Genomic DNA, 13,948 nt, shown 5'->3' on the forward strand with positions numbered 1-13,948 from the left:
CTTCCCTGTTACTACAAGGCACTCATCGTTCCAGTGTACACGTATGATATCTCCCCTAATTACAGAGAAGCCTGCCCGAGATACCACACCCGAGAATGACAGAACACAGCGGGGAAAAAAGCACCTGAGAGTTGGTTTTTGATACGCCATCGCTAGCAGTTGAGTCAAAAAAAAAAAAAAAAAAAAAAAAAAAAAAGAAGAGGTTACCCAGAAATCAGTCTATTGCCGCCCTCCGTGCATGCTGGCAGCGCGCCCCGAACGTGATCGACCCAACTCCCGCTTTGCCGATTGCCCCCAAAAAAATTCAAGGAGTCCAGGTTGTGTTTTGGCCCAAATTCCCAATGGCCTAATTATGTAAGTGTGCCACATCGAGTCTCGGCGCGGCGCGGCTCTGCTCGCACCACAATGTGGTGGATACGTATGTATGTGAGTGTGATATGTTGTAGTTCTCAAAATGTGTGCATCTCCATGCGTGGTTATCACCGATCCACGAACTCCGCCGAACTGCCCTCGATCTTGCCCCGAGAATCCGATGGGAATCTGTTGATACTACCATGGGCCACGGTGCCCAGCCGATTCTCACTCGACAGCCGGTGCGTGTCAGACTCATCCCCGAGCGACGAGATCGAGGGCGTTCTCTTGTCCGCCGATACGTTCCGCGACAATGGCTGGAAGGGGAGGCGCGACGACGTTGCTTGGTTTTGTCCACGAGGTGGCGACGCGTCCATATTAAGAGTCAGTCCACTTATTAGGTCGGATTTGCGCCTAGAACTTTTCCGAGGAACATCAGGCACTGATCCGTCCGCGTCAGCCCTCCTGTGCGAGATGTGACTAGTCTTCGATACTGCGCGACTGGGTACGTGGAAGCTTCCACCAGCATCCACGTCAGGCAGCACTGGTGCATTTCGAGAAGTACCCAGGTCTCCCGGCTCGTCAGCAGCGTCTTCATCTATGCTGACGCCATCGTCGTTGAGCAATCGCGCTGTTGGTGGAGGCTCGTCGACCTGCGCGGCCGGGCCCGGACCCTTGGCGGCGCCTTCGTCAGAATCCGAATCGATGGGTCCTTTCCTCAGCACACCCATCGCCACAGGCGTTCCTTCGGGAGGATCTGTGTCATCGTAGGCTTGATCCGAACGCATGGCAGGAGGCATCCGAGAGCTCCGCACGACCTCGAAACCTTTGCCTTTCTCCTTCCTCTTGCCGCTGAACATGTTCTTGAACCAGCCTGTTGCAGTAGCAACTGTCCCGGTGGGATCTGCGGGCCCTGTGCCCAGCTTTCTCTGCGGCGCGTCCGAATTAAGCCTCGAGCCCCGCTGCACGCCGTAATAGAAATCGACTTCGCGAGTGGCGTAGTCTGTTCTCGTGGGGAAGGCATACGTCGCAGGTGTTGCGCGATCACGATCTCGGTCACGGTCGACAGGGTCGGCATCGACTAGGTCGAGCGGGCCTCCGCCACTTTGGCTCGTCCGCCTTTGAGACCACTCACCACTCGTCCCCCAGGACCCGCGAGCTCTGGAGTGCGAGGACTGGTTTTCAAGTGTCTTGCCCCGCTTCCTTGGTGGCCGGTAGAATGTGTCGCCCGGGCTGTCTGTTATCAAAGCGTTCGGCGGTACCGAGTGTCGGGTCTGCTGCCCTATCACGGGAGATGGGAGGAAGGAGTATGTGCTGGCCTCGCCAGGGGTCGATGGCGCGAAGGACGTCCCGCCTTCGAGACGAGACGGCGGCATCGAGTTGTCAAAACTCATAGCATCAAGGGCTGACGAGCTTCTCTGAGGCCGACCGTTGAGAATCACCCCAACGCTACCTGCTGATTCACTTCGAAGACGGCCGCTTGGCGCAATGTATCCTGCTTGAACTGGATCTTTCGCACTCAACATAGCCGTGCTTGACAATTGACTTTGTCTGGAAGGACCACCACGCCGCGAAGTCCTCCTGGAAAGCTGCCGCGCGCCGAAGATCCTCGACAAAGGCCCCTGCGACAAGCCCTTGTTATCGTCCCCTCCTGCGCCCAGTAACCTTGCAATAACCTCGATGATGGTCTGCAGAGCGTTGAGTAAGAAGCACAAAACCAGTACGCCGCTGTGTATCACGAGGATGACGTATCCTATCCACCCCTTTGGACCGTCGGTGACGCCAAGCTGCGGAATGAATGCGGTCATGAGAAGTATTATTGTGAATCGTAGCACCGCAAAGAGGGTGTGGTACGCATTCATCGACGTAGGTGAGGAGAAAGGCTTGAAGGCGTGCAGGGTGATTACTTGCACAACCTCGCAGATAGCCAAGATGATGATCTGTGCAATGCCCGCAGGCTGCACAGCGCCGATACCGACACCTCTGATGAACGTTAACAGGACGGGAATCAACGCGAACGCGGCAGCTTCGTCGGAATAGGTGTTGTAGAGAGGCCCGTAAAGGAGCACCGTCGGGAGGTCGTCGAACAGAACCGACCGCGGTTTGGTAGTCGTGATAAGGCGTAGAAGCCAGCCGGCAAAGATAAGAAGCAGTACGATGGTCGCGGCCGCGAGGGCTACTGTGTACGCTGGTGACTTGGCGGCAACCACGAGCTGAAACATGGACAATGCAACCAAAGGTAGCAGGAAGAAGTTGAAAACAATTCTGACGACGTTCCCCACGGTGAAAGGGAGGTTCTTGTTGCGGAGATCTTCCTCCTGGACGTTCTTGACAAAGCGGTAGACCCATTGCACCGCAAAGCCCAGTTGAGTGATGACGGCCGCGGCTGCTATGATGCCTAGAAGCCAGACCATCATGCCCGCCCAGACATCCTCAACATTGCCCATGCCGACCAGCTGGCCGAGATCCTGGAGGCCGTAGCTGCCGTTGGTGAAGTAGATGCCGTCCCTCAAGCTCTGCCATCCTGGCTCGTTGCTCACAAAGCTCTCATTGAACATCAGCGCAGACCAGGACGCCTGACTGACGATGGGCTGGAAGAAGCCGGGATAATTTAGGGTGAGGCCGCCAGTCAACGTCACAAACTGGATGTATTGGAGGCAGTCACCAAAGCCTGGCGTCACTAAGCGGAGGAGGTCGTTATGTCTTCCAAAATTGGAGCTCCAGTGGAAGATATCCGTTGTCCCCCACGGGCTGTAGATGCTGGCAAACACAGTAGCAAATCCGACGGAGAGGAGGACCATGAGGGGCAGGAACTTCAACATCCAGGTCAGCTTGCCGAGATCAGGGGTCACTGTCGCGGAGACGCAGCCAACGGTTGTCTTCACGGCATCGCCGTATATTATGGAGAACGTGGGCGAGAACGATGTGAAAGCGTAGCTCGAATAGAAGTCCTTCGACATCGTGATGGACGGCAGGGCAGCAAGAGAGGTTCTGCACTAGGTGTTAGCGTTATGCTTGCACTCAAGACAGTATATTGCAACAGAGGTGGTGAAAGCACGGTCAGCACTGCAACAAGTCGGTTCTCGCAACTTGGATCTGGTCGGACAGCAGGCATCTGGCTCGCATAACAGGTTGTGAGTGAGCATCCCATTACAAGAATTCACCACCGTCATGTATCTTCATGTGTCGACCGGGAGCGACTCAAGCCCCAGCATGAACCTGCTGCCCTACCATGAACGCAGAGAGGCGAACGACGTTCAGCACCGCACCGGCCATCATCTTCCACGCCTGAAGGCCCTTGAAGGGGGACAGGCACCAGAGCGGATACGCACATTTCCGTCCTATTGAAGTAGGGGCCCAGCGGGCATGACGCATTCGTCAGGGCGTCCTTGCAAAAGTCGAAATCGGCCGCGTACGGCTCGTACGTCACAACATCGATCTTGCTGTGCAGTGTGGTGAGGAAGTTCGCAGTTGTCGGGAACGGGTTGTCCACGATCTTGCCGTCTGTGACATTGGGGTTGTTCCAGTCGTCGCTGTCCCAGGGAGGCAGTTCAGGCCCGGCTGTCGGGTTGTAGGCGCCCGTGACGTTCCCCCAAACGGTGACCCTAAGGTTATGGCTTTTGTTCTTGGTGTCGAAGGTCGCCCCCACGTAAAGCGGAACCCATTGTAATTCGAGAGGATCACTATCCTTGGTCGGTTCCTGAAGGCAATTGTCGAATTTGTGGAGAAGAACGGCGGCGGCGGGCTGCGACAAGAGCGACAGGCAAACGAGGGAGCGCAAGCTGCGATTTGTCGAAAGGCGCGATTGCCGCTTGCTGTGGCGCGCCGTCGTGGTGATGCCTTTGTCGAAGTGCGTGGGTGTGGATTCGAGACTGGTTCCAAGGCTGGGATTTGCTTTCCTCCTCTTGTGGTAGACGGCCCCGTCTACATCGCTCCGCCGTGCGACAGGCCGCGGCTGGGAGGAGGGTTTCCTTGTGGCGTCATCGTCGCAGGGAGTGCACGTCCGACCAGAATCATTCTCAAAACAGGGTGCATCGAGTATTCGCATGATTGGCGCGGCACGAGTGGAAGAATCCGAGTTCTGGAGTCGCGACGGGACGAAAGGAAAGCGAGCAGCGGTGTCAGATAATGAACATCTTGGGAGACTGGGTCCACTGAGGCTCTTGTCCGATGCGCGAGAGCAGCCCGGGGCTGAGGCTGGAGTCCAGGACGGATAGAGGCAACTGGCGCACCAAGTTGGCAGACGGGAACGGGGTCGGCCTCGGTGTAGCTGGGGAGGCAATCGACGTTCCGGGTTCAAGCACACGAGACACGACGCGACGGGATGTGCGGATGGATGGATTGGCTGTCTGGCGGGTCCGGCGGGCGGGCAATGGATGCTGGCTGGTCGGGTAGGTGGCTGAGGGTAAGGCGTGGGATATTTCTTGTCTGAAACGGCGTGTTCAGTTGGGAGCGGTTTCCTGTCGAGGGCTGCCTGGGCAATGACGTGGTGAGTTGGCAGGTGGGTTGTTGGTTGGAGATGGTGTCCGCGGTAAGGGGTGGGTGGTGGTGCGGTGCGGTGCGGTGCGGTGCGGTGCTGTGGTGTGTGCCTGGGTGCGGGTGCCTGTGTGCGGTGGGTGGTGTTGCGCCCGTCGAGAAATTGGGACGATTCCAGATTGCAATCTTGGGTCCGCTGTCTAGGGAACGGGGCGGCGGGGCCCTTTTGCCAGGAGCTTGCCTGCTTCTAGCCACTGTGGATGGCCTGAATGGATTGAATCGAGCTTGGCGTCCCGGAAGGGAAACAGGAGCAGCAGGCTGCCTGCTGCTTTGTTGTGCTTGTGCTATGTTAGGCTATGCTGGGTGGATGTGTTGTGGCCCACCCGGGCAGCATGAAACGAGCTGGACCTGAGCTATTACCTTTCCCTCATTCTTCAATTCCGGAGCGGAGGAGGAGGGAGCATCACTGGAAGAGTCACATCCCCATTCCATCGCAGCACAGCACAACACGACGCAGCGCAACACGACGCAGCGCAACGCAAGGGCATGGCAAGGCAGCGGCGGCGGCGGCGGCAGCAGCAGCAGCAGCAGCAGCAAGTTCGCTGCACGACGAGGGGAACTGGCCGAAGGAGCGGAACGACAAGACGAATGGCATGGCGCCGGGTCAGCAAGCCTGCGTTCCGCTACGCATGCATTTACTCTGTACTATGGTACACACATACCGTACAGCACACGCTGCTCCTCATGCAGAAGTACGACCCGATCCCCGTGATACACCGCATCGCACACAAAGGCAGGTCGTCGTCACGATACGATGTCTGACTGAGTGATCATACATCTTCAGGCTCAAGTCACTGCCACTATCACTGCCGCCTGCCGACCCGGGAGCCCCCCTGACTGTTCACAGGGGCCCCGGCCGTCAACCTTATTTGCGCGGGAAATGAGCTTCCCTGGCTGTTCCATGACGCCGTCCAGCACTGCCAGTGACAAGATTGACAGGGCGACCGACAGGGCAGCGCAGTCAAGGGGGGGGGCCCACCCTGCCAACTTCAAAGTTGACCGAGGATGCTGGCTGCACCGCATCACCACAGTGGTCTACTGCTGCGTACAGTATTGACACTACCTAGGTGTTATAGGCTGGCCATCTCGGAATTACGCCCATTGCACTGCTGCTACCACGTTGCACTTATTTTTAAAGCACCCACGTCACATACCTGGGGGCCACTGGAGGCAATTGCCGAACAGGAAAGAGAACGGGGAAGCCCAGAGGAATCTTCGATGGCTTCGATCCTCCGCGCTACTCCGTGCGCGTCAGGGCCGGCCCCCAAAAGCGTCAGCGACATGGACGATCCAGCGCCTCGGGTTGCTCCCTTACGAGGAGCAGCACCCGGCGCTACCTGTGCGCACGCCCCGAAAATGACGACCGGCTTTCTCCCAAGAGAAGAGGCATCTCCACGGCCCATACACTCCCCTCTTCCTTTCTATTTTGAGCAGACAGACGTGAACGAGTCCGCCCTCGCCCTGGGTGGGTGGCCCCATATTACCCGTGGGGTATCCACCACCGCTCCGGGCGCGCCAAGCGGCTCCTGGTCACGGCTGCACGGCCGCCGCACGACGATCCCCTTTGCTCTCGCAACCAAGGTGTCAGTCAGGGCGGGCAGGTAAGGTGGGCAGTGGGCGGGAGGGCAGGCGGGCCCCGGTCACCACTCGCGGCAGGAAAACTGTGGGAATTCCTGTCGTTGGGAGGGGAGGGACCCTCCCCTCGCTTGCTGCCGATCCCCTTCATTCGTGAACAAAAAGATTCCCACCGCTGGCGCCGCATGGCCTGGGTTGGCCTGGGTGGCCGCTCCTCCCCTCGCCTCGGGCACATTTGGGCTCGTACCCTAGTCCCTCCCGTGCTGTCAGCCATCACAGCTCCCAATACGAGGTCCCTCCTGTCCAATAGCACATTCCCGACGACATAAAAGGACACCAAAATGCACAAAACCTGGCAGTGACGCTGGTCAAGTGGCCTCATGTAGAGAAGCGGTATGCACGCAGATCCAGATCGAAACGGCGATCATCAGATCGTGCCGTCGTAGACGCCATTTGGGCGCACCTGTATCCCGTAAGAGTTTTAGGGGCACGTATCGGCCGTGTAAGTGAGCCTCTCTTTTTCGGCGATTCACCGATCCCTGTAGGTCACTCGCAAGCAACCCGGAATCAAACAACAATACGCGGGGAGTCCGAAGCTCGTCAGATCTTACGGGAGAGGGTCGTAGCTTCCCTCGCATTCTAGCGACGAGATGTCAAAATTGTTTGCCCAGCTCAGCAAGACCTCCCAATTTGTCCACGATGGCCCGATTCATAATCTCCCAGCACCAGCAGATGATCCCATATGTACCCGAGTTCTCTCAAGAGGAATGTCCACATGTCATGGCAGTAATTGGCTAAGCGGCCACTTGAGTTCCCTTCACTGCCTCCCGAAGATCAATTTCGATGTCCGCCTTCTCCCCAAAGGTCTTTTGTGTCCAGCTAGTGACGACGGCCTGCAGTCTAGACTGGATATCATCCACGTCCTCCAAGTTCATCGAAGATCCGAAGCGCACTCCCTCGCGGTAATCAGCCAAGGAGGTCGTTCTTCTCGAAGCATTGCAGGTCTCGACCGTTTGGTGATCCACGTTCAGCACGAGGTGCTTAGTTCCATCGCCGGAGGGAACTGTCTCCAGGGGCAATTTGTCCGTTTTGGTCCTTTTGATGGACTGCCGGCCCTTCCTTCGATGCGCTGCCTCTGAACGTCGCCTTCTTATCAGGTACCTCCTCGGATCCCCATCGAAGTTATTGGTCTCGTTGTATCCACGACTTGGCTGTTTCACAGTCGGCAGATGGTCAACATGGCTGTCTTCAAAACCCACAAGGTCAAGCCTTGGTAACTGAGATGACTCGAAGTCGTAGTCTCTCAAAGACTCTTTCGCGATTCTGTTGCCGTTTTGAGATTCTACCAAATAATATTCACGCTCGCTGCTGGTGCAAGCATCTTGTGGGACGAAACCTTGGTCCCGTTTCTTGACTCTCTTTGGCTTCCGGAATGTTGGGTTTCGCCGCGTTGGGACATCGCTGATGTGAAATTGGGCCTGGGCTTCTTGGTCATGGCGTGGCTCTTTTGGCTTATCGAAAGACAAAGTAGTCTGAACCAGCCCATCTGGATCGGCGTTCTCTTCGAGAATGTTGCTATGTGGCCTGAAATTGGGAAGCTTGCGTCTCCCCATCGAGCGTTCCGTGTGCAAAGGTGACTGAGGCAGATCATGAGCTGCTACTCGAGCAGTGGTCTGTGGGCTCACGGAAGCCGATGGGTCACGGTGTCCAACATCAGTAGCCTGAAGATGGCCCATATGTGTATTCGCGAACCTCATCACACGAGGTGTATCAAGATCTCTGGGTGCGCCCATCTGTGGTCGCAAGATCGGCAATTCCTCCTCGAAAGATTCGGCGTTTATGAGCGGAGCATTTGGTTCTTCGGTGCGGGCAAGAGTTGGACAGGCGCTGTGTGCGGTGGTATTAACAGTGACTGTCTGCCGAGCTGGTGCGGTCATCCTTGCGATGACCCAAGGATTCAAGGCTTCTTTTGATGTGTCGAATGACTCTCCCGGCGGTGCAATTGTCTCTTGCAAGTCGTAGGAACCAGATTCGCGAGTCTCGGCCTCCTCGTCCGATGATAGGTCTGGGTCCGCTGACATGTTCACGACAAATTTCCGCTTGCGACCTTTACGGTGATAGGGATCTGCTTGGTCTGACACGGTGTATTCGGCGGCGTGTGAATCGCGAGTTCTCAATGGAGGATAAAGCTGCTGGGCGGCACCATTTTGCTCTGGAGTCGGCAACTGCTCCATAGTGGCCTCCGGATCTTGAGTTGCGGTGACTGGTAGCTCAACTAGACGCGTTGATCCTGTTGGAAACCTTTCTTCGACTGGTTCATAGCTGGACGAGTCTGTTGATGACTGGGGTGGGTGAAGATGTCCAGTCAGTTGAGCCTCCGGTGCTCGACACCTACGCACCCGTTGAGACGGGACCGCACTTGTATCCGATGAGTCTATCAAAATCGCGTTCGGGCGACTGACTTCAGGTATCTCAGGTTGGCGAACGTACGTACTGTGCGACGACTCATCTAGATAGGGTACCGGTGGCTCGGCGAAACCCTGAGGTCCATCGCTACTTGGTGGCGGTGTTCGCGTTTGTGTCCGTCTTGTCAGTGGCCTCTTTTCAATCGTTGCGAAAGCGTCCGCGGCCTGTCGACTCTGGTAGGTCTTTGCACATAGCTCCTCGAACAGTTCCACCAGCTGAGACTCATCGGCGAAGAGGACCTGACTTTTCGACGGCTCGACATTCGGATCGTAAGTACCTGCAGAGCACTTGACGTTGACGCAGGTGAAGAGATCGCTCAACCTTCTATCTTCATCATTCACTTTCAGAGACTTCTTGAAGTGCACCTTGAGATTTGAAAGCAGCTTTTTCATGATGCCGCGCGAAGTTGACAAGGGACGAGAGTCGACGGAGAAGAACGAGCCCTTGGACATCTTGGATAAGTCCGCATCTGGCTTGGGCAGGACCGCCTCGATGGTCATCCGTGGGCCACCACGGACGTTTTCGTACTTCCTGGAGTCTGTCTCAGTGGCTGCAGTCTTCAGCACACACTCTGACATGACGCCTGCCCCAAAGACCTGAACGACAGCTTCTCTGACACTGGCGTCCGGACGTGGAGAGTAGGACCAGGCCTGCTTGATATCCCCACCCAAAACCTTGAGAGAAATTCGGATCATGGGTCTGGCCAGAGCGTAGGCTTGGAATAGATGCTTGGCTTTGGCGAGGTTTTTTTGTGCCTCCTTCTCAGCAACTTGTTCACGGACAGGAATGGCCTTGAAGAGCCCTTCCACGGTTACAGTCGTGCCAACCGGGGCAGATATCCGCTGTTGGCTCTCGATTCCGCCAACACCAGCGCAGAGAGTCAGTTTCACAGCCGTTGGGTCTCCGCTGCACCTGGTGACAACGGTGACGCATCCCAGGGAGTTTGCGCTGGCCAGTGCCTGACCCCGGAAACCAAGTGTGCTTCCCCTAAAGGTCCTCAGCTCTTCGAAGGAGGTGAGCTTGCTCGTGTGGCCCACGCGGCCGAGTGAGTCGTAGTCATCAGCTTGGATTCCGTGCCCATTGTCTCTGACCTGGATGCTGCCGATGAGGTTTGCTGACACAAGAATCTCCACAGAGGTGGCTTCTGCGTCAAGAGCATTGTCTAGAAGCTCCTTGATCACATCAACCGGCGTGGTGATGGCCGCCGCAGAACCAAGAAGACGGACCGTAGTCTCTGGAAGGGCAGTGATGGACATCTTGAGGGTTTCAATGTTACATGAAGAGGGTTTCACGGCAATAGAATATGAGGCATGGAAAAGATAATTCAATCAATACGGAAGAGGAACAAGAAGTAGAAGAAATTGCAGGATTTGCCATGCCACACTGGCATCATAGAAGGTAGACCAATGCCTACCTAGTTCAACAGGTACCCTGGGCACAGGAAGGCGCGCGACCTACCTGCGACATGGGCCGGTCTGCCATCGTAAGAGGAAGGCACGGGTGCGGCTTCCACCCACCTGGGACGTCAGCAACAGTCACCCATGGCAAAAAAAAAGGAAGGATCGAAGGAACTCCGTGAAATGGTGTGCTCATGGGGGCAGAGGAACAAGCTCCACATCGAGTTTCATTCCCACAGTAGATATGTTATTATCGAAAATCTGGACACATCAAAGTGATTTTTATGGGGCCAGCTATAAGGAAGGCGAGGAGGCTTTGGAGAATGCCTGCAGCACTGTCGAATTGTGTGAGCTGCTGCTGCAGAGTCTCTCTAAGGTAGTGAATATGATTGCATCCAGGAGACATCATGCAGCCCACCACTCGCCGATCTCAACAACAAGTCGCAATCACACCAGCCGCACACCGGATTGTCGCTGTTCCTATCCGCATCCGTCGGATTCCAAAGAAAATCGTAACAATCAGTTGGGAAGTTTTTCCACCTTGGTTCTGGTCCAGTTGATCTTGGGGCCTCCTTTCAAAAGGATTTTGCGGTCAACGAGGTGGTGCTCCTTGATATATTTCTGGTAGGTTTCCTCCCAAGAATTGCACAAGTCGACGGTCCGGTCAGCGTATGTCTCCACTCGTCGATACCGTGCGTCCCACCACTTGAATGCCTCCTCGCGTCCCTCTGGAGTGCGGAAGTCATGTATCACGATCTCAACCGAGCCAGATTTCGTGCTCGAAATGGTGAGCTTGTAAGTGTGGCTTGTGCTGAATGTGCGGCCACAACATTTCAACGAGCTGGGGTCCAGCCCACCCTCCCACATCGAACGCCTCTGTTCCGTGGACGTGGTACCCTGCCAAAAGCGGAACCGCCCGGCCTCGATCTTTTCACGATCCTTGTTGACTTGCATTCGAATCTCTTCGATTCTTGTCTGCTCTCGCTTCTCCTGGTGTTTCCTGAGGATTTGGACGAGTAAGATCCAGGGGCAGCGAGACCGCTTGTGGGCGGTTGTAGTCTGGCCCTTCTCGTTGGAGAGCTCAGAATCGCTATCTGAGATGTGAACACCCATTGTCTATGTCTTTCCAGGATCGGTCTTAACAAATATAAGAGTACTTTGAAGTGCAGTGATTTGAACAAGGGGAAAGACCCGAGAACTGAGTGCATGTGCGACATAACGGACCTTTATACCTGGGTATGCGGACATTTACACGAGGCAACCATCATCCTAGGTAGCTTCGTTTGGTCCTGGTTTTTGCACAAAGCTTGAGCGAACTCTCGTCGGACACTGACGGCCTGTAGGCCAAAGCCCATCGCTGACACTCCAGCACGCACCACTCGACGCATGCAACATAACACTTGGTTCTCTAGTGAGCAGGCTCCTTCTAGTCAATCGGACCGGTAGCCCTTCGGTAAACACCACCGTATTGGACTGGCCGTGTGGCCAGCCCTGAAGATGCATCGACGATTGGGTATTCTGTACTAGTCAGTTCCGCTGAGTGTGTGTATAAGCCTGGTCCATACCGAGATTGCTCTGCACTTGCACTGACGCGCTGGACGCTGCCTCATCGCGGATTCCCAAAATGACACTGCTCGTCAGAATGCGCAGCAGATACCCATGAAATGAGACCGAGCTACCGTCTGTCTGCGCAACGATGTAATGCTATGAAGCGTATTACTTCCATCTCGCATGCTCTCGAAGCTCTGTCATCTCGCAGCCATGCCCGACGGGGCCAGGAAAGAGCCAAAGCTGAGAACCACGCCGGCCTGGACGGCAAGGAAGAAGCGGACATCGTAAGCTCTTGACGGACTACCAGCCAAACTCGAGTCCGGTGTCTGTCGCCCAAGGCCGTCAGACCGAAGACTTCCCTAGGGTGTTATTAGATCATGGCAATGCCAGAGAAACAAAGCAGCACAACGAGAACATGTGCCCCATGACAGGTCGCTCAGACGCTTCCGTGGCCGGGAGACCGCAAGTCGGGGGAGCTCTCCATTTCGATTCCCACTTGGGGACACACTTGAGGTACGGCTGCTTTGAAAGTTGTGAGAAGGCGGGAGCCGGACACAGCTGTGTGTAGATATGTACCTGCGGTTCGAAACGCTTATTTCGTTCAGATGCAATAGAATCGTGTGAAGCGTGATGACTGTGATCCTATCTGGGGATGTGATCACCTACCATAACAAAGCCCAAGTAGGATTGAATTGAGTCAAGCCTATGTCCAGCACGTACGCTTACATAACAAGTCTGGGTGTTCCAGACTCCCACCCCGCGGCAGTGGCGGGGTGTCCATGGACCCTTCCTACATGTGCAGTCTACTGAGCCGACCAAGCAGCTTGACGAACAAAACCAACAGCTCCTTTCCCAGCGTTCAGAACGTCCCTCCGCAAGCAATTGACGTACAGCTCTAGCTATCCGTATCAAAATGAAGGGGCCAACTCCGGAACAGCACGACGGCTCCGGCCTGCGCATCGGCATCGTCCACGCCCGCTGGAATGCCGAGATCATCGACCCCCTCCTGGAGGGCACCAGGGCGAAGCTGCTCGCGTGCGGCGTGCAGGAGAGCAACATCGTCGTGGAGTCTGTCCCGGGGTCCTGGGAGCTTCCGATCGGTGTCCAGCGGTAAGTAACCACCTCTACCGGTTCCGGGCTCGCTTCAATGGCGTCCAGCTCTCCCCTCGACCCCCCGCCTCACGCGTGATCGACATCCCTCCGCGGCTTGCTAAGGTGCCTGCTTGCTGAACCCACCCAACAAAAACAGTATGTTCGCCGCCTCCCAGATCCAGTCGTCCTCCTCGTCCAGCGCAAGCGCCGGCGACCTCCTCGGCGGGTCCACGACGGACCTGACCTCCCTGTCGGCGGGCAAGCCGGCCGCGGGCGCCGGGCTGTCCACCGCCTTCGACGCCCTGATCGCCATCGGCGTGCTCATCAAGGGCGACACCATGCACTTCGAGTACATCGCCGATGCCGTCTCGCACGGTCTCATGCGCGTCCAGCTCGACACGGGCGTCCCCGTCGTCTTCGGCGTGCTGACCGTCCTCAACGAGGACCAGGCCAAGGCCCGCGCGGGCGTCACCAGCGGCGGCCACAACCACGGCGAGGACTGGGGGCTCGCCGCCGTCGAGATGGGCGGCAAGCGCAAGGGCTGGGCCGGCGGCAAGTTGTCGTCGTAGGAGCTGGGCGGGGGGTTGAGCCAGTGTATTAAAAGAGGGTGGCTACGGCAGGCCGGTGGGAAGGAGCGGGGTTGCACGCCTACACATACCTAGGTACCTACGTCTCCTGTTTATGTTGGCGGTTCAGCCACAGACAGGGCGGCCGAAAACATCATCAAAACCCCTGAAGCCGCCTACTGGCGAGAGCAGGAGGTATGCTTTTCTGGAAATGGCATTGCCGACTCGGGATCTGGCAAGCCATTGGTCATGCTGCGAGAGACGTCAACACGCGTCTGCTATACCTGCCAGGATGTAATGATTTGATAAAAATAAATAGACTAAAAAGCTTCGGCTTGGGATCCGTGCAGGTCTTGATATTGTGGCTACATTGACAATGTACTTGTATGCTCCTAGATGAGTACAGTAAACCAA

General features: G+C 56.3%; 4 protein-coding genes across 4 annotated transcripts; 1 reads left to right on the forward strand and 3 right to left on the reverse strand.

Moving 5' to 3' along the window:
- Positions 1–479: 479 nt before the first annotated feature.
- On the reverse strand, positions 480–4,399 carry INS49_008332 (uncharacterized protein; the record flags this gene model as incomplete). Its single annotated transcript, XM_043169076.1, has 2 exons — positions 480–3,342; positions 3,684–4,399. The coding sequence occupies 2 exons, from the start codon at positions 4,397–4,399 to the stop codon at positions 480–482; spliced, it is 3,579 nt and encodes a 1,192-aa protein (XP_043026756.1).
- A 2,857-nt stretch (positions 4,400–7,256) lies between these two features.
- Positions 7,257–10,184, reverse strand: INS49_008333 (uncharacterized protein; the record flags this gene model as incomplete). Its single annotated transcript, XM_043169077.1, has 2 exons — positions 7,257–8,794; positions 8,957–10,184. 2 exons carry the CDS (start codon positions 10,182–10,184, stop codon positions 7,257–7,259), a joined length of 2,766 nt encoding a protein of 921 aa, XP_043026757.1.
- A 660-nt stretch (positions 10,185–10,844) lies between these two features.
- Positions 10,845–11,438, reverse strand: INS49_008334 (uncharacterized protein; the record flags this gene model as incomplete). Its single annotated transcript, XM_043169078.1, has 1 exon — positions 10,845–11,438. The coding sequence occupies one exon, from the start codon at positions 11,436–11,438 to the stop codon at positions 10,845–10,847; it is 594 nt and encodes a 197-aa protein (XP_043026758.1).
- A 1,351-nt stretch (positions 11,439–12,789) lies between these two features.
- On the forward strand, positions 12,790–13,537 carry INS49_008335 (uncharacterized protein; the record flags this gene model as incomplete). The annotated part of the gene is made up of 2 exons (XM_043169079.1): positions 12,790–12,986; positions 13,126–13,537. The coding sequence occupies 2 exons, from the start codon at positions 12,790–12,792 to the stop codon at positions 13,535–13,537; spliced, it is 609 nt and encodes a 202-aa protein (XP_043026759.1).
- Positions 13,538–13,948: the final 411 nt, after the last annotated feature.

This window comes from Diaporthe citri (assembly GCF_014595645.1).
Source record: "Diaporthe citri strain NFHF-8-4 chromosome Unknown scaffold_3, whole genome shotgun sequence".
Classification (NCBI taxonomy): Eukaryota; Fungi; Ascomycota; class Sordariomycetes; order Diaporthales; family Diaporthaceae; genus Diaporthe; species Diaporthe citri.